Source organism: Mustela nivalis (assembly GCF_964662115.1).
Source record: "Mustela nivalis genome assembly, chromosome: 8".
In the NCBI taxonomy this organism is placed as follows: Eukaryota; Metazoa; Chordata; class Mammalia; order Carnivora; family Mustelidae; genus Mustela; species Mustela nivalis.
In genome coordinates, this window is record NC_139027.1 from 34,934,575 (window position 1) to 34,954,535 (window position 19,961).

The 19,961-nt window shown below is 49.1% G+C and overlaps 1 protein-coding gene and 1 long non-coding RNA gene across 3 annotated transcripts in view; both read right to left on the reverse strand.

Moving 5' to 3' along the window:
- Window positions 1–9,091, reverse strand: part of LOC309870842 (MAL-like protein) — a 29,391-nt gene extending 20,300 nt beyond the window's left edge. The window contains exons 1-2 of one of the 2 annotated variants that reach the window (XM_082743339.1): window positions 9,000–9,091; window positions 8,133–8,335 (exon numbers count right to left, since the gene is read on the reverse strand). In XM_082743339.1, coding sequence (XP_082599465.1) covers window positions 8,133–8,240 — 108 coding nt within the window. In that variant the 5' untranslated portion in view covers window positions 8,241–8,335; window positions 9,000–9,091. Of the gene's footprint in view, window positions 1–8,132; window positions 8,336–8,629 lie in introns of both variants that reach the window. The other variant, XM_082743340.1, reaches the window with a different exon arrangement.
- A 2,052-nt stretch (window positions 9,092–11,143) lies between these two features.
- Window positions 11,144–15,795, reverse strand: LOC309872103. The gene is made up of 3 exons (XR_014315667.1): window positions 15,659–15,795; window positions 14,171–14,290; window positions 11,144–11,467 (listed from the first exon to the last, which is right to left on the reverse strand). It is a non-coding gene; the product is annotated as an uncharacterized lncRNA (long non-coding RNA).
- Window positions 15,796–19,961: the final 4,166 nt, after the last annotated feature.

A 19,961-nucleotide genomic window follows, 5' to 3' on the forward strand; every position in this document is an offset into this window, starting at 1 on the left:
AGCCTTAAGAAGCTGTGTGGCCTCGGTATAGGGCCAGGCCCTGTGTGGGCCCCAAGCAGACATTTATTCTGGCTGAGACGGGGGAGATCTGACCTAGTGGTGACATCTGAGGGGCAGGGCTGGCTGGCAGGGGTGGGAGGATGCAGGGAAGGGGCTAGGAGAGAAGAGAGGGGTAAAGGCCAGGGAACCTGGGTGTGGCTCCTCCACCCCTCCCTATTCTGGCCTGCTTCCTGCTACTTGCCAATCTGGACAACACTCCAGAAACTTCTCCTGCCTCCCACAGATCTGCCTTACCCCAGGGGAAAGTCCTCTAGGCAAAAGCTCCTAGAAGGGCACTGGCAGCAGGTGGGGCACTTCTTACTGGTGAGACTGCTGATCTGGGGCTCCCTGCATTCCAGCAAGTCAGAATGTGCCAGGCCCCTCCCTGCTACTCAGGGAGGCCCTGGGTTATTTCCTTTGGAGCACCTGTTCAGTGAAATCCTCCCGGTGGGCCGACCTGCCAGCCGTAGCTGGGTGTCTGCCTTCTCAGAACTGACAGAGTCGCTAGTTCAGAGAAAGCTGTGCATGGTTTGGCCATAGTCAGGGGAAGGAAAGGACCAGAAGTCCAGACTCAGGCAGAGGGGAATGTGCAGATGGGGATGGTGCCAGTTCGTTCCCAGGGTCTCGCGGCTCCAGCCCACCCTTCCGTGGTCTGCTCTGTGACAGGGACAGGAACTCTGTAAGCCACAATGCTCAGCTCCCTTAGAAGTTGGATTTTTGTTAGGATCTGGCAAAGGGGCGCGGGCCTGGAAGGGACCTGGAATGGGAGGAGAGGGATGGGTACTTCCTTCCTGTTGCCTGGCCCAGGTCTTGCTATCACTCCAGCAGCAGCAGCAGCACTTGGATCCAACCCCAAGGTCCCTGTCTCCCTCCTCTGCCATGCCCACTCCATCACAGCACCCCCCACTCAGAGGCCAGAGAAGCAGCAGGAGGGTCTTACTCTGGAGGCCCGAGCACTGGTCCCCCTCCCTAGACTCCAAACACTTCATGTGTTTCTTCTCTGGCTTTAGCATCTCTTTTCTGCTCGTTTGGCTTCTCAATGGTGGCAGAAACATTTCCCTGTATTGAATCTCCTCTGTGCACAGCACCCATGGCGGCCTCTGTCTCCTCCCGTGCCCTGACAGTGCCCTGACAGCGCAGCTCCATTCGCGAGTCTCCTGGGCTAGTCTCCCTCCGCCCCATGAGTCATCATGGTAGGGGTGGTGTCTGCCTTTGTCTTTATATCCCCATGCTTGGCACCGAGTAGGTGCTCAGTAAGTACTTGCTGAGGGAATACATAGGATTAAACATGGCCGTCTCCTCTTTCCTCAAAGCCGGATTTCTTCTATCTCTGATCCTCCTGGTCAGAGGAAGTGCTTGTCTGAACCAGCACACATCTAATCCCCCAATCCAAACCGTTGAAGAAGACCAAGACTCCGCCTTGAGTAAGCTTAACCTGACAACTCCCAAGCTCTCAGAGCCTTCAACAGTTGGGGCTTTGCGCCCTGGCTTTTCACTCTTTCCTATCTTGGGGTGTTCGCCGTATGTTCAGCCCCTTAAGACGGGGCTCCTGATTTACCTCATCCCCCTTCTTAAGACCTTCATGCTCCTGTGGCCCCTGAGAGCAGAGCACAGGTTCGCATCTCAGTGAACACCTGTTGGTTCACAGTTGGAAGTTGCTCACAGGAGACCCACACTTTCTACGGAAAGGTCCAGATGACCAACAACAATAAAATACGCAGGCTCATATTTCTAGAGCGGTTGGACATGCTGTGGTGTCCTGGGAATGTCCTTATTGAACCTCCAGAGCTGTCTAATGAGATCTTTACTGCTACTCTTTCTGTCACCGAGGCTCAGAGTGGTTAAGGAATCTCCCCAGGTTCTCACAGTGACGAAGCAGCACAGCCAGGCTCTTGGCCCGGCACTGACTGATTCCATTACTGAACCTGAGCACACTGGCGTCCCTGAGAGTAAGGCTGGGGCTGGTGCAGGGCGGTCAGCGTGGGTCCAGGCAACATAGGGAGGTTGACATCGACTTCTTTCTACATCGCCCCTCCAGTCCTTACCTCCCAGGGCCTCGCTTCTCCCCCGCCTCGTGCTCTGCAATCTCTCTCTTTCTTTTTTTAAAAAGATTTTATTTATTTATTTGACACACACACAGAGAGATCACAAGTAGACAGAGAGAGGGGGGGAAGCAGGCTTCCCACCAAGCAGAGAGCCTGACGTGAGGCTCGATTCCAGGACCCTGAGATCATGACCTGAGCCGAAGGCAGAGGCTTAACCCACTGAGCCACCCAGGCGCCCCAACACTCTGCAATCTTTCCTCCCTGTCCCCTGTTTTCTCGTCCAGGAGGCATCCTGGGAGCATGGTGGTGGGAACCGGTGGCACCCTGAGCCTGGAGATGGCTAGCTCCCTTGTCCTGCAGGAGCAGGGGGCGGGTGGTTAAGTTGGATAGTGGTGAGGTGGGGTGTGAAGGGAGGGACAAGAGCAACAAAGATGAAGTGAAACGGGTAAACTGAATTAACTTTTGGGTAAGCCCTCCCCACAGCATGGAGCGCTGGAAAGCACTGATCGCAGGGGAAAGGATTTCTCCTTTTGGAAACTCAATGCACGGGACTGATATGAGAGGGGAGGGTGTCTACCCTCAGCCCCCACGATAACTTCAGCGGGCACGGGTGACCAGAGACAGGTCTGGGGTGTCAGGAAGTTTTCAGATAGGCTTTTATTTATTTATTTATTTATTTATTTATTTATTTATTTTACAGGGTGGGGAGGGGCAGAGGGAGAGGAAGAGAAAGAATCCCAAGTAGACTCCCCGCTAAGCTAAGCCGAGAGCCCCATGGGGGGCTAGATCCCATGATCCTGAGATCCTGACCTGAGCTGAAATCAAGAGTCAGATACTTAACCAACTGAGCCCCACAGATGCCTCTCAGACCGGCTTTTACATATAAACAGAGCAGAAGTAGAAGCAGGCTAAAAATAAGGTGAAGCTGGGGATTTAAGTAAAATATAAAGGTGAACTTCCCCAGCTCAAGGATTCTGGAATGAGCTTCTAGGGGAATCAGAGAATTTCCCTCTGCCTACCGAGCAAGCAAGTTAAGAAGCTAAGAACATTAAACACCAGTGTGTCTGAATTGTTTCACCTTTTACTGGCTGACTCTAGAAATCTCAGCTGTTTCTTTTTAAATAAACATCGAATCAATTACGTTAACTAATGAAGAGATTAAAGTCAAAAAACATCTTGGGGCACCTGGGTGGCTCAGTGGGTTGGGCCACTACCTTCGGCTGAGGTCATGATCTCAGGGTCCTGGGATCGAGTCCCGCATCGGGCTCTCTGCTCAGCGGGGAGCCTGCTTCCTCCCCTCTCTCTCTCTGCCTACTTGTGATCTCTCTATGTCAAATAAATAAATAAAATCTTAAAAAAAAAAAACATCTTGGACTCTGATTCATATAGCACTCCCCAGGTCACAGTCGCCTGGGTCAGCTCTCGGCGTTCCCCGTCCACTTATAAAAAAGCTGATGAGTCAGCTCACAGCACACAGGCTATCTCCATCCCTCAGCCACCTGCACACTGTGTGCTCTGAAGAGTGGGCGCCGCCGGTGGGGGGAGGGGGTGCGGTGTTGTGACTCACCTGGTCCCCAGCCCCGCCCAGCACTAGCACCAGCAGGCTCTCACACTCTCCGAATAAAAGACAGACAGAACACACCATGTCCATTCTCACCTTAAAATGCACTGTTCCACACCTGGAGATTACGTTTTGAAATCCATATCATTTTCAAGTGAGAAATCTGAACTCAACAGTAAACCGAACAAAATATGAATTTTAGTGTTAAAATCTCAGTCTCCTCCACTGCTGGTAGGAAAGTAAAATGGTGCTGGCATTCTGCAAAACAGTTTGTCAGTTTCTTAATAAAACGAGAGCAAACACTTATTGTGTGCAACCCAACAATCTTTCCCGGAGGGGTGAAAGCAAGACCCACACTAATGTATGTGAATGTTCATAGAGTTAGATTTAGAAGAGTTAAAAACTGTAAGCAACCATGGTGTGTCTCAACGGGTCCATGGTGAAATCAACAATGGTATGTCCATGCCATGGAATACTATGCAGCCATTGAAGGAACTACGGACACACACAACTTGGGCAGACGTCCAAGGGTGTTATGCTGTGGGCAAGAGGCCAGTCTCAAAAGGCCACATACTCTGTGACACCATTTATTTATATAACTTTTTTAAAAAAGATCTATTTATTTTAGAGAGAGAGAAAGAGAGCAAGCATGAGCATGGGGAGGGGCAGAGGGAGAGCGGATCTCAGGCAGACTTTGAATTGAGCGTGGAACCCAACACGGGGCTTGATCTCAGCACGCTGAGATCACGACTTGAACCGAAACCAAGAGTCAGACGCTTAACCGACTGAGCCCCCCAGGCACCCCTGTTTATATAAATTTTTCTTGAAATAACAAAATTATAGAGATGAAATTAGTGGTTTCCAGGGGTTCTGGAAGGGATGAGGGAAGACTGGGTGAGGGTTGGGTGACTGTAAAAAGGAAGCGGGAGGAAGATCTCTGTGGTGACGGAATAGTTCTCTTGATCGTGGTGGTGGTGTGAGAAGATGGCACAGACAGGTGGACATACCCGACCAACGTGGGTTACTCGGTTGTGATGGGACAAGCATTACGAAGCCATTGGGGGAAGGTGGGGGAAAGCTATGGGAGACCTCTCGGAACTATATTTGCAACTGCCTATGAATCTCTAATTACCCCAAAATAAATGTTTAAAACGTGCATGTTAACACTAAAGAGTCTAAAATAAAGCAACTTTGGCAAAGATCTGAACGAGCAGGCTCTGGGGGCAGAGCCGGTAGGGAACATGCAGACCCTCTTGCCACCCTAGTTTGTCACTGTTGTTACTGCGAAAGAGCCTGAGCTGACCCCCTGCTGCTCTCCAGACCTCACAGTGGGAGCTCAGTGAGCAGGGGCTGGAGGGAAGGACGTGAGTCTGCAGACACCACCACTGGTGGTCCACCCTGGGCCACCCCCGTCACAGACTACATCTGAATCCAGGAATGGATTTCACTTGCTCATTGCCGCTTTTCCCTGGCCTGAGCTCTTGGTTTTAGGATCCACTCTCTAGACTCATGTCCTTAGAAAAACATATGGCTGTCTAGGATGCCTCAGGCCCCAGAACTGAGAATCTGCTGGGACCCCAAGGCCTAGTGCTCCATGGTCAGCCCCAGTGTGCAGTAGCGGGCAGTGTGGCCAGGTGACCAGGGACAGAGAGGTTCCTGGTAGGCTGATTCTCACCCTCCTCTCCAGCCCAGCATATCTTCTGCTCCGTGGGATCAGAATCAACCAACCAACTTGATATTCTCCCTCCTTTCCTGTTTACCAGTCTCATCCCTGACCCCAGATACAAGGCAGACATACTTGAGTCTACAGTCTGTGCTAGGAACACTCACTTAAGAAAAAGATGATGCCAAATAGCATGTACAGAATAACTCCATTAAATACAAACGTATGTGTGTATATGCACATGAATATGGATTATATTATTATCCATAGGTATAGATTATACTTACTTCTATATATATTTTCTAAATATTCCACAATGAATAAGGATCACTTGTGAATTAAAACTAAAATCGTAGGGGCACCAGGGGGGTGCAGCCGGTTAAGGGTCACAATCTTGATTTCGGCTTAGGTCGTGATCTCAAGGTCCTAGGATCGAGCACCTTGTCAGCCTCCCTACTCAGCGTGTGGTCTACTTGAGATTCTCTCTCCCTCTCCCTCTGCCCCTCCCACTCATGCTCTCTCTTTCAAAATAAGTAAGTAAATAAATAAATCTTTTTAAAAAACCCCTAAAATTGTAAATAAGGAAACATCAGACAGGGCCAAATGAAAGGACATGTGCAAAATAACTGATCTCTATTCTTCAAAAGTGTGAAGATACAGACTAAAGGAGACGGAGGATGTAAGACTCCCAAATGCAATGCTGAATCCTGGACTGGTAACTGGACCAGAAAATTGACATGAGGGGCACCTGGGTGGCTCAGTGGGTTAAAGCCTCTGCCTTCGGCTCAGGTCATGATCCCAGGGTCCTGGGATCGAGCCCCACATTGGCTCTCTGCTCAGCAGGGAGCTTGTTTGTGCCTCTCTCTCTGCTTGCCTCTCTGCTTACTTGTGATCTCTCTCTCTGTCAAGAAGATAGATAAATAAAATCTTAAAAAAAAAAAAAAAAGAAAAATGACATGGGGGGGGCAATCCGCACAATTTGAATGAAGTTTATTAGAGCAGCTGATCGATGAAAGTATCCGTGCTGATTTCCTGATTTTGATAGTTGCATTGCCCAAGATGTGGCCTTTAAGGGAAGCTGAGTAAAGAGTGTATAGGAACACTCTGTCCTATTCACACAGCTCTGCTATAAATCTAAAATTACCTCCAAAGAGGTAACTGAGCCAGTGACAACGTCCCACCTCCTAGATACTTAAGGCTCCAGAGCATCGGCCTTCGCACACAGAGCCCAACCTCGTGGGGCCGGGTGCAGGCAATGGGCCCATCACGACAAGATTATCCCGGGTGTTTCTGGGTTCTGTAAGCCCCTTCCCTCCAGGCTCCTGCCTGCTGGGCTCTCCTGGACTCCCGGCCTTCCCTTTTCTTGGCCCCCGGCCTGGAAATGCAGCCTGTCCTTTGAGGTCCAGCACCAAAATCGGCCCCTCCATGGTAGGTCTGGACCCCTCCCTGACTTGACAAGGTCAGATTGTCTCTCCTTGCTGATGCCACAGCCCAGGACAGTCACTGCCTCAAACACAGTCTGACTGTGGAGGAGTACTCAGGAAACCTGGGAGGGCAGGGTCCTCCACCAGGGGCTTGCAAGATTGGCCTAAAGCCTGTGCTCAGTATGCAGTGGTGGCGTGAACCGCAATCCTGGAGATTCATGTGGTTATTCTGAGGTGAGGGACACGCCCGGGTCCCGGCACAGAGAACTCGCGAGAGCACTCAGATGTCATCAGCCTGGCGGGATGCCTGTGCTCATGCCCTCCCCCACTCCTCCCTGCCCTTGGGGGGCAGGCTTGGCAGAAACCTGCCTCTTGGGTGGGGTTTTAGCCAGAGTCACCCAAATGCTGGGTGCACACTGCCTGGTGTCCCTTTCTTGGTGCCATCCATGGGCTCACTTTAACCTGTTTGCCACAGGGTCACTCCCTCGGTCCCAGCCTTCAGGCAGATGACGAGAGAGGGCTGGTCACATCAGATTGAAAGCTGGAACAACCTTCCACCTTCCCCTCCCAGACCTGGGGTCAGCACTGCCAAATTCAGAGCCAGTAAGCATGTCACCCACAAGCTAGATATTTTAGGATGTGTTCAAAACACAAAACAGACTCCTTTGCCCTGAATGGTTCCCCAGAATTCAGTGTCCCTGTGAGTAGAAAGGGGATTGTGGCAGCTGGCTCAGATGGACACCATGTCTACAGAGCCCGGCAGACTGCCACATGCAAGAGCCACTCCCAGCCCCTGGCCGGGGTTCGAGCGGCAACCCAGTTGCAGGGCGTCTCAGAGAGTGTCACACAGTGACAGGTCCCCGTGTGCCCCAGGGGTGGCTCACACAAATGTTTTATGGCAGATGTTGTCACAAACTACCTCTTGCACAGAGTCTACAAGTCAAAGTTCAAAGTCAGCGCACATGACTATTAATCCTGTAAGACCTCCTCTTACAGAAGGAAAGACAGAGCCACCCCCACCCCACACACACACCGTTTTTGAGCTTTAGAAAAAGCAGAAACAAGTAAGTAGTTGGAGAAAAGACATCATAGAAAAGTCCATTGCCAGCATCTCTCTGAGGACCCGGGACACTTTAGCAGCATCCCCCTTACCCCTCACTGGCCCCTCCGATCACCAGAGCCTGTCACCCACGGTGAGTGGGTTTGTTTTGGAAGCAGGAAACCCACCCCATATTGCAGGAGTTGGGAGGAGCACCTGGAGGGATTAGGGACCACCCCGGGTGCGTCTGGTGGAGGAGACCGGAAACCACAGCAGCTAGAGCCCCCGTCCCCCTTTCCCAGGGAGTGCGGCTTCTCCCCAGCCCTCCCCTTCCGCAGGTGACCCACGCGGCAGCACTCACCAGCTCGGGCAAGAAGAAGGCATAGGGGATGGTGATGAACAGCAGGAATCCCAGGGGCACCTCGGGCGGGGCGTAGCTGGTGGGGGGCGGCAGGTCCGGGGAGGCCATCTCTCACCCGCTGCCTGGTGCCCTTGGCTCCGCACAGCTGGCCCGCGCTGCCCGTCAAATATCACCTCCTGCCGGACACACCCATCGGACGTCGCCTGGGAGGAAAAAAAAAGTTCCAGCCGAGCAGGTCCTTCCACTGGCTGCAGCCAACAGACTCCTCAGCTAAACGCGAATGCGGATTCGGATTTGCCTCGGATGGGCCCTGGCTCCCAGGGCAGAGACACTGAGGCACTGAGGCCAGAGATCTCTTTCTACCCTTTTCCCACTCGGGAATTTTGAATCCGGAGCGGATTACTCCAGGGATGCCATCTACAGCCACCACCCTTCCTGTGGCCAGAGTCTAGGCGAAGGCCACCTGCTGTGACCAGGATCGTTTCTGGAGGACCTACTATGAGCTAAGCGATCTGCAGGCCGCCTCTGGCGCTCCCCACAGCCACGCTCAAGGCGATATCATCTCTTTCCCAAGTGAGGAGGGGAGAATTTGTTAGGTTTAGTTAAGATCACGAAGCTGGTCACAGGCGATGCTGGGTCTTAAATCCGGCCGACCCTGCTGCCTGGGTCCCTCCTTCTTCACTCGTGGGGGCCACCCTCTGTCTCAGACAGGGAGAGAAGCCGTCCTGGCTTCCAGCTCCTGTCCCCAGGAAACAGGCATTTCCTTCTCTCCCTGCATCCCCTTCGCCACCGTCCGCTCCTCTCTGCTCACACAGCAGCAGATGGAGGAGTTCTCCCTCCCTGGGAGAAGTCCACCCCAGCAGGCACCTGAGAAGGGCTCAGTTGGCTGGGTGCTGTCCCAAGTTTGAGCCTTTCTTCCTCCCTGCTACGGCCCCCAGTCAGTATGGCCAGGAGCTGGGCTTGGGGCCAGGCAGTTCCTTCCTGCCTCCCGCCCACCCGCTGGCCACGCAGTGGGGCTGTGACCCAGTGGCCAAGCAATTCCTCTCACTCTAAAGACAGGTCCTGGAGACTTGAGGCCTCTTCTCCTCTACCTTAGAGTTGACCATCTGCAGAAAGGCCTGGAACCCCAAGAATCTGCTCGGGGTGCCTGGGAATGGGGTCCTTTCTCCCTGCCCTCCATGGTCAGTTTCGGCCCCAGGGAAGTCCAGTTTGGGAGATGCTCCTTCGTGAGGAGGGGATGTGGGAAGGATCACCGTCCTGGGGTCACTAGTGTCTTCCACAAGAGGCCAGTATCTGTTCATTAGCAAGAGCTGTGCATTCCAGGGCCTGCCCTGCCAGGCACAGGTCAGTCAGTGGAACAGCCAGCTGGGTCTTTGCCTGGTCTAGGGACAGCGAGCAGAGAGTGGGGTTTTGGACAAATGAAGCCCAAAGCAAAGCGTTGCAAGGAGAGGTGAAGAGCACACTGACTAAACCTCAAGCCAACCTGGTCATTCCCTCTTGTTAGGTCCGCGGAGACTGGGGGGAAATTGAGGCTCTCATTCCACCTGCCATCTGACCCCACCTCATTCGCAGGATGAACTCAAGCTAAGTGGGCATTGCCTCAGGAATCCCACCTCTCGCCGCCTCTCCTGCAGGTTGTATAAGCTCCATGACACGCTTCTGGCCTGTAGGATACTTGGACTTGACTACTGACAATAAATACGGCATCCTGGGAGCAGCTTAGGGAATGCAAGAAGGAACACGTGGTCCTTAGGCACAGTTCTCATCTATGAAGCAGCGGGAATAGTAGAACCTTAGATGCTGACAGAGCCTGAGCCAGTTTCACTTCCCGAGGCAATTAGTGTATTAAGAAATGAAGATGGGGAGCACCTGGGTGGCTCAGTCGGTGGAGCGTCTGCCTTCCTCTCAGGTCATGATCCCAGGGTCCTGGAATCCAGCCCTGCATCTGGCTCCCCGCTCAGCAGGAAGCCTGCTTCTCCCTCTTCCACTTCCCCTGCTTGTGCTCCCTCTCCGGCTGTCTCTCTCCCTCTGGCAAATAAATAAATAAAATCTTGAAAAAGAGAGAAAGAGAGAGAGAAATGAACATGGAGGCTCTTGGGGGCCCAGTCGGTTGAGCGACCAACTCTTGATTTTGGCTCAGGTCACGATCTCAGGGTTGTGAGATGGAACCTGGAATCGGGCTCTGTGCCTAGCGTGGAGCCTGCTTGGGATTCTCGCTCTCCCTATCTCTGCCTCTCTTCCCCTCTCTCTTGCACTCTCTCCCTCTAAGAAAAGAAAGAAAGAAAGAAAGAAAGAAAGAAAGAAAGAAAGAAAGAAAGAAAGAAAGAAAGAAAGGAAGGAAGGAAGGAAGGAAGAAAGGAAGAAAGGAAGAAGGAAAGAAAGGCGAAGATGTGACAAAAAGTGTTTATAAAAACCTGGGCATATTTTCAACATTTTACGTATAACCAAGTGATGCTGTATCATCTGTGACAAAGAGTAGCACACTTGACTTAGGCAGTTGAAGAGAAAGCTACAGGATTCATAATGCACCCCAGGGAGCCAGAGTCCCCGCAGGGACAGCAGTTTAGAGCTGTAAGAACAGCTGCAACTGGGAAGAAATAGAAAACAGCTCATGCGTTCCTGAAATGGTTCTGATTTTTGTATCGTATTCCTGGAGGAGGTATCACAGAATGCTCCAGGAGGCACTCCCAACGGCCGTCCTGCCGACATGTGTTTCAGAAGGAGGCAGTACCCCAGATGCAACAGGTCTGGCTGAGTATCAGCAAAGGGCTTCAGATAATCAGACCACGTGATCAGCGCAATACCGTCCCCAACCCCCTCACCACTGCCCCACCCCCAACCTTGCCTAGGACAGCAGGGTGCGAGGAAGCTCTTGGAAATGATTCTTGGGTCATGTTTTCTGACCCCTGCTGGGTTGTTGGGGTTTTTTTTCCCCTTCTTTCTTTTTGGATCGGTTTTTATACTTCTAGCTTACATCCCAGGACACTTCTTAACCAACATACTGTTAAACATTCTATGTAAAAAGTTATATTATCTGAGAATGTATTAGGAAATAAATCTTTTTCACAGAAAAGCTCAAAGAAAAATGAACAAAAGGACACCTCTGCCATGCTTTCCATGCCATACAGCAGATTTAAGTTTTGTGTAAGATAATATTTTTAAAGTAACAATAAAATTGTGAAGCATGGTGAAGAGAGGCATCTCTGGGACTATGGGTATATAAGCCCTGGAAGACAACAAGGTCAGCAGTCTGCTGTGAGGCTGTGGGGGAATGCCGGGGCGCAGGAGAGGGGTCTTCCAGACTCTTCTGCAAAGCGCCTGCTGGTTTCCATTTCCTGGACGGAGAATTGGCATTAATCTTGAAAATCACGCAACAGTCCTCAACGCTCCTGATTCCTGTTATGGTGGTGTCCATGCTCTCTTTTGTTCATGAGGGTGGGTTAAAGGGGATGACGCATAAGAAAGCACTTAGGACCGCTCAGGCATATGGCAGATGCTTAGTAAGTACTTGCTTATTTTTCTAATTCTAATCCTGAAATCACTTCTCTTCTGGCTTTCTTTCCTCTCCACAACAGAACCTCTTCTGTTCATACTTCCACCCTGATTTTTAAAAATAGTTTCACAAAATTGTTTTTATTGGTGCATAATACCCTTATAGAAAAAGTACACAAAACACACAGACCATGAAACTGCCACCCAGGCATAGTATGTTGCCAGACTCCCAGTCATTTCTCCCGCCCTCCTCCTGAATACCTGCTCTCAAGCCGTCTTAACCCTGTAGGCTGGTTTTGCCTGTTTTTGAATGGATTCCTTTGTGTCTGGCTTCTTTCACTCCTCAGCCTGAGGTCTCTGAAACTCATCCATCTCTGTGCCCTGCTGTGGCTCATTCACTGCTGCCTGGTGTCCCACTTTATGAATATGGTAAACTTCATCAACCTGTTGTTTTTTGGACATTTGAGGGTTTTTTTGAGGGGGGGACATTAGAGTTCTTTCAATTGGGGTTCTAATGAAGAACAATACTATGAACAATACTACGAACATTCTAGAACATGTCTTTCAGGGTATCTATGTATACTTTTTTTTTAAAGATTTTATTTATTTGGGAGAGATGGGGAGAGTGAGTGAGCATGAGCAGGGGGAGGGGCAGAGGGAGAAGCAGACTCCCCACTGAGTGTGGAGCCTGATGCAGGACTCGATCCCAGGACCCCGAGATTATGACCTGAGTCAAAGTCAGATGCTTAACCCACTGAGCCACCCAGGTGCCCCTGGGTCATGTGGTGTGTGTTTTTTGCAGATGACGTCAAGCTATTTTACAAAGTGTTTTAAACTATTTATATTCCCACCAGCAATGTATGCAAGTACTGTTGCTGGTAACTGTTATCTGCATGTGTATTATAACACACTTGGTGTTTACATGGTATATATTTTTTCCAGCCTTTTATTTTGCTTCTCACCCTTTTTACTTTAACTTTTACCTATGTTTATAGGGGTTTTGCTGTGTACGTGATTTTGCGGTGCTCGTGATTTAAATGGGTTTTTTTTTCTTTCAAAAATCCCTTCCGAAGTCTGCTACTTTCAATAGGTTTAGACTTTACATTGAATAGAATTATAGGTTTGTTTGGATTTAGGTCTACCATTTTATTTTTTGGTTTGTTTGTTTGCTTTGTGTTTCATTTCTTTGCTTCCTCTTTCCTGCATTCCTTTGGATTTGGGGAATATTTTTAATATTCCACTTTAACTCATCTACTGAGTTTTGACTACATGTCTTCACACTGTTTATTTTGAAGTTTGCTCCAGGAGTTATACAATATTTGCAGTTAACTTTCCAGTCTACTCAGAATGAATATTTTGTCACTTCAAAGGGAGGGCAGAAACCTTATGACCATATAGGTCCACTTTATCTTCTTGCTTTCCAGTCACAACTGTCGTTTGTAGTGTGTATATGCAAACATTCAAACTCCACCAGACAATGTTATGACCTTTGCTTTCAACTATCATACAAGTTTTAAAGAACTTAGAGGAAAAATAGAGTCCGTGTAATGAAGGTTTTCTGTTTGGTTATTGTATTTATTCCCCAAACTTCAATTCTGTTCTTTTTGTATTGTTTATTTCTCTGATGAGACTATCTTCCTATATATTTCAAGATTTGCCTTTATTTCTTGGAACATGATTATAATAGTTCCTTTAATGTCTCAATTTTAACTCTTGTGTCTTCCCAGAATTCTCTCTTGGTTGTCCTTTTGTCTTTTTCTTTGGGAGAGGTGGTGATTTTCCTGGGTCTTCAAAAATCATGTAATTTTGGATTATATCTGGACCTTGGGAATACTGTTAGGAGATTCTGGTCTTGTTTAAATCCTACACAAATGTTGATTTTTTGGTTTATCAGGCAAATGCCTGCTTAGGTTCCTGCTGCAAGTTGCTCTTTGTCATCTCTGGGCTGTAACCCCTGACCAATGTTTTCAAGGTTTTGCAGTGTGATTCCAATGTGCTCAGTGTGTGTGAGTGTGTGTGTGTGTGTGTGTGTGTGTGTGTGCACATGTGCACTATTCCAGGACTTGGGACCAATCCGGGACCCTGGAGCTCAGTTCCAAACCCTTTAGTATGCTGTGTAGGGTCAGTTTTGGGGTTATCTCAGGCATTCATGGGCTATTTTAAGGAATTGTTTTCTCAAGCTCTCTTCTTTCCATGATTTCTCCAATGTTTTCCAATTCCCAGGAAACCCTGCTCACCCCCCTCTCACCTTGGTCTTCTGGCTAAAAAGTCAGGGTTTTAGTTTCTCTACTCTGCCAACACACCCACACCCACATCCACACACCCCAAGAGACAGAGGGACAGAAACCGAGACAGACAGAGACAGATCTGGGTGGGGGAGCATCAGGGATTTCCCCCCAGTGCTCTTAGGAGCCCCATTTCTATGGTGGGAGAGAAGGTCTCCCCTGAGTCTTCATCACCTGTCTGGCTGCCACGGCCTTTCACCACTACTGTCACTAGATAGCTGGGGGCTGGGCTAGGAAAGAATGAGAAAAGCAAATAGAAACCTCTGACCAGGAGGGGCTCTCTTTCCCATCCCTCAGACCGAAACTGAGGGCTCCTTCTGCAGATAGGTTTAGTTTGTAAGCTGTGCATAGTTCTGGTTTCACAGTGTCTCTGAGCCAAGCCTGGGGATAGAAGAGGAAAGAAAATGGGTAAGTCACCACTATTGGCCCGGAACCAGAACTACACCAGCCTGTTCAGATTCTCTGAACAGCACTTATCCCCACCTAGTATTTTTCTTGTTTATGGATTCATTGGCATATTGTTTGCCTCCCTGCCCTTCCCACTCCTCTGTACGAGGTTGGCTTCAGGACAGCAGTCTTGTTCATATTGAAAACTGCCAAGAACACAGTTAGCGCTCAATAAATGTTTTCGAATAACTGGGTCTACACTTTCAGTCATAACGACTCTGGAGACAACTGCTTATATTTCTGACTCCTCTGCCTCAACCTCTCTGCCCACTGTCTCATCCATTTTTCAGAAAAGATTTACTGGTTGCCTGCCAGATAAGGAGCAGGCCAGGAGAAAGCTAGAGATGGTTGGGGACAGGAGAGCAACTGTAGCCACTTGGACTCTTCCCATTGCAAGGGTTAGGAGAACCATTCTAATGTAAACAATGGAGGGAATATATTCCTTTAGGCAAGTGACAAGTTCAGAGGGAAGGCTGCCTTCAGGTGAGGCTGGATCCAGTGACTCAAACAATGCTTCCGTGGGTCTAGATCCATTCTGCCTGTCAGCTCCACCTGTCACAGTCCCTGCAGTTGGCCTTGTTCTTAACCTTGTTCAGTGCTACCGCCACCTACACACAGCTATAAACTCTCTCTCCCTGGTGGCAATGTTCCTACAGCACACAGTGGCTTCGAGTCTCATCTGTCCCACTATACCAGGCAGCAGATGAAAGTGCTCTGGTGAGTAAATCTCCTGGGATTGATTTGCTCTCTGTTGGTCCATTCCCCAGTCCCCTGGTTGTGACAGGGGAATGGGACATGCTGATCCACTTGGGGCCATCAGAGCCCCCCTGGAGCTGGGATGGAAGGTGCATATGTGCGTGTGTGTGTCAAGGTGGTTCCTCTAGAAAGAGAAGAAGCATAAAGCTACCAGGAGAGAAGCATGCGGATGCTGGGCAGCAAAAGCTCCAGCTGGCTACTACAACTTTCCATGGCACATAAAGGCACACGGCTCTTCCCCTTAATGCTACAGGGACGCACATACCCCACTAGCTCCAGTCTCTTGATTCAGACACAGCGGGACTGCAGCGACTACTGTCTCTACAAATAAAGGTCACCTCGACTTTCAGATCAGGGAGTTAGCATGCACACGGATAGGCCCCCACTTGGGAGGGGGGCTCTGGTTCATGCTGTCTCTGAGGCCATCGGGCAGGACAGAGTCTGGATCCCAGGATCTGTGTGGGCTCTGGGCAGGCATGGAACTCGTCAGGGCCAAAGGGTAGCTTCGAGGAAAGAGGAAGGACTCACTGCGACAGAGATACCTACCTGGAGGCGAGCTCAGAAAGCTTGGAACCTTTTTCAGCTATCCCCCAAAATGGCTTCTTTGAAAGGACAAAGTTCTGCAAAGTTAATCTTTGCTGGCAAAGCCAGACACAAGTGAGCAGGTTAAGGTCCAGTCTGTCTCCCGAGCATGAGGAATAGACTAAGTGATAGACACACTAGCAAAGTCCTGAAATTGAGCTGTATTCCATTAACGATTTTCACTTTAGGTTGCTGCCTACAGACCTGCGCACCCTCATCCGGTGCCATGGGGGAGGCAGACAGTCCGAGGCCGCCATTTTCCTCAGTCAGAAGGCTCAGCCCTTCACCTGCCACTCACTTAGGGCCCCACCCACCTTCCCTCTCCACATCTATTTGACGACTATGTTCGAGTATCAGCAGTTGACAGTGAATCTGGTGCTGAGAGATACTAGGTTGTCAAACCCATGCATTCCTGAGCTGCAGAGTGGGTGACGGGAGCTCAGATAATCAGGCACACGTCCGAACACTGACTGGAATCAAGCTGGTCCCCAAAGGTCAGACAGCGGAGTTGGGGGAGAAAGGAGGCAGATCAGGAAAAATAGCTACCCCGGCCACTTACTTGGGCCTGCTGTGGTGCTATGAACAGTCTGGGCCACGGCAGTGTTGGAATGTGGTGAAACAGCAACAATAAAAAGACACAAGGAGAGGCTCTTCTAAAGGCCTGTGCTCTTCCTTCGTGGTTCTTGTGTGTGATTACTGTGTACCTCATGCTTCTTAAGTTAGGACAGGGATCGGGTCATGGCTGCCCCCTGTCCCGCCGCCCCACATCCTCAAAGCTGAATTCTGTGCCTGGAGCATAGTAGGTGCTCAGGGAGTACCCGCTGAATGAATAAAGGAATGGATGACACAAACCTCAGATGCACAGGAAGGAGGGTGCAGGCTCTGGTTCTCTGCTTCGAGGAAACAAAACAGAAAGCAGCTGGGTGATAGCTAGCGCTGATCACCTCCACGCCCCAGGAGAACCTCCCAACTTGGAAGGCTTCACACAAGAGGAAGCGGGGCCAGGTCACGGCAAAGGATATCCTATAATCCTGCAAAGTGACAAAGCCCTCAGCTGGGGGATGACACTTCCAGTTCCCTCCCTCTGCTGATGGGTTTCCCAGATGCTACTGGGTTGGCAAGTTAAACCTGCTCTGTTTGCGTGTGGTGTATTTCCAATGGTTCCCTGCGAGTTGTTCTGGCCCCATACCTCACACCAGAAAAACCACTCGAGACTGAAACTGTCCCTGCTCTTCAGTCCACACCCTGTGCCCTCACCCTCCAGCCCATGCACGCAGACAAGAGCATCATTTTTCACCTCCAGCAGATCTGAGGGATCTGACACTCAGTCACTCATAAGAGGCGGGAAAGTTGGGGGAAAGAGGGCCATGTAGTTTCCAGTGTCAAATCCCTGCCCTGCACCCCAGTGGTTCTGAGGCGCAGAGTCCCCATGGCCTCACAGGAAGGCAGCACATATGGGGTCATTTGCCAAAGGCCTGCTAATCCCCTTGCTGCTGCTCCCCCACTAAGGCTCTCACAATTAATTCCATGTTGCCAAGTCACACTCCTTGAAACAGACCCCAGGACTCATTTCCAGGATGTTTTTGGCTGCCTGACAACGTCTTCCTGTTTTGGAAGCTAGAAAGTGACATTTAAAAAGCCAGGGAGGTTTCATTATTTTTTTTTTTTTAAAAAGATTCCATTGACTGAAGAGACAATGTGGAGTCTCTCAATGTGGAGTCCTCCTCACCCCCGAGGAACTGTCACCTCCACTTACATTAACTGCCTTCATGCCTCCTTGCTTTTTGGCCTAATCATTTTTGAAACTGTTTTCTCCCATATTCCCGTATTTTCCTCATGTGTCAGAGACTATGAAGTTGCTCCTATTTGTTAATCATGACACATTTCAAATGAACACAGAAGACAGTCTGAAAACGTGTTCCAAAGAAAGCTTGTTCTTTTCATGCGTACATTTTGCTGGAAGGAATTCACCAGCAATATTTTCTTTCATTCAAAATGCCCAACCTCTGGTTTAATACTAAGCGAAGTGATTAAAAAAATAGAAAGGTGGAATAGGGAATTAAAGATCCTACAAAGGGGCCCCTGGGTGGCTCAGTGGGTTAAAGCCTCTGCCTTTGGCTCGGGCCACGATCCCTGGGTCCTGTGATCAAGTCCCATATCGAGCTTCCTGCTTAGAGGGGAGATTTCTCCATTTCTCTCTGCTCCTCTCCCGAGGTTGTGCTCTCTCTCTCCCACTCACTATCTCTCTCAAGCAAATAAATAAAATCTAAAAAAAAAGTAAAGATTCTACAAAAATATGACCTTTACAATGGCAAGTGACCTGGTTTCATGGTGCCTTCAAACAAGACTACAGGGACCTTAGATGAGGCAGCTTAGTGACAGAATGGGGAAAAGTCCCTGCACACACTCTCACTACCTCCATTTGGGAAGGCGGGAACCCCTTTCCCTTGGAGCAGGACTTGGGGAGGCAGTGCCTGGGAAGGGGATGGGGCAGCTGTATCACAACGGCCATATGAATGGTGTCTAGACGTCCAGTTGCCCACACGGCACAGAGGGGAGATGGAGAGATTTCCAGAAAACCCCTCTTGGAGTTATAGTGAAATCACTTTTTCAAGGCCAAGTTCCTTGTCAGATTTGTGGCTGGGACCCCTGTCACACCATGTTAATTTCTGAGATGAAGACCCAAGTGGGGTTTAGATTAAGGGTTTAGGGCAAGCTAAGACGAAGCTGAGGAGTTACATGATATGATGGCTCTCTACAAGTAAATGCCTCTTCTAAGGCAGCTTGTGGGCAGAAGTACCTCAGTTCGTACTTGGGCTATTTAGGTTAAACTCGAATTGGTCGTTTTATTTGCATATGCAATTCCTCAACCTTTGTCCTGATGAGAGGAGTATCTTTGGTTGCAGAAAATTATACTTGATAGCTCTACTTGGTATATTAGCTGCACTGTTTACTCTGGCTTTGGACAAGGTGCTTAACCTCCCTGACCTGTTGCTTCAGCTGTATTACAGGAACAAACCGGTACCTAACTTCTGATAGTAGTTGTGGGGATTAACCTAGTTAACTGTGAACATGCACGGTAGGAATTTCATAAATGCCAGCTATACTATTACTACTAACAGTGAAGGCTTGGTACAACTCACCAGCAGTCAGAAGTTTATCTGAAATGCAACAAAACCTTTGTTCTTTGGCATAGGGGTGGGTTAACTCATTCCTCAAAGCCTGAAAGCCTTTTTTTTTTTTTTTTTTGAAAGAACACTATAATATGGACTTGAGATTGATTGATTGATTTTTAAAGATTTTATTTATTTATTTGACAGAGAGACAGAGAGAGACCAAGCAGGCAGAGCAGCAGGCAGAGGGAGAGGGAGAAGCAGGCTTTCCGCTGAGCAGGGAGCCGGATGCGGGGCTTGATCCCAGGACCCTGAGATCATGACCTGAGCTGAAGGCAGACGCTTTACTGACTGAGCCACCCAGGTGCCCTGAGATTTATTTATTTTATTTGAGAGAAAGAGTGCGCACGTCTACATATGAGAAAGAGAGAGGGAGACAGAGACAGAGACAGAGAGAGGAGAGGGGCAGAGGGAAAGACTCTTCAAGCAGACTCTCTGCTAAGTGTGGGGTCTGACGTGGGGCTGGATCCCACAACCCATGAGATCAGGACCTGAGCTGAAACCAAGAGTCAGGTACTCAACCAGCTCAGTCACCAGGCACCCCTGAGCACTTATACGGACTTGAAAAGGCAAAAACAGATCTCTCTTTTATATCTAATTAGGAAAAGCACTTTCAAATTAGATTGTATTAAGTGATTAACAGCACAATTTTCTCTGGTTTCCCCTTCATTTCACAGTATAAATTTTATTAGCAATAATCACGCATTCATATATGCTAAATACTAGCCTAGAGATGATTTGCAATTATTTTCTCCCATTCTGTGGATTTTCACTTTCTTTTTCTGAATCATTTTATTTTTTTCATCATGATGAGTGCACTCTTTAATTTTCATCCCCTATTTCTCCTGTCCTGTCTACTTTACTTAGGGTAACCATTACTTTGTTCTCTATAGTTAAGATCTGTTTCTTGGTTTGTCTCTCTTTTCTCCCTTGCTCATTTATTTTCTTAAATTCCACATGAGTGGGATCATACAGTATTTGTCTTTCTCTGACTGACTAATTTCCCTCAGCATTATACCCTCTAGATCCACCCATGTTGTTGCAGATGGCAAGATTTCATTCTTTTTTATGGCTGGAAAATATTCTATTGTATG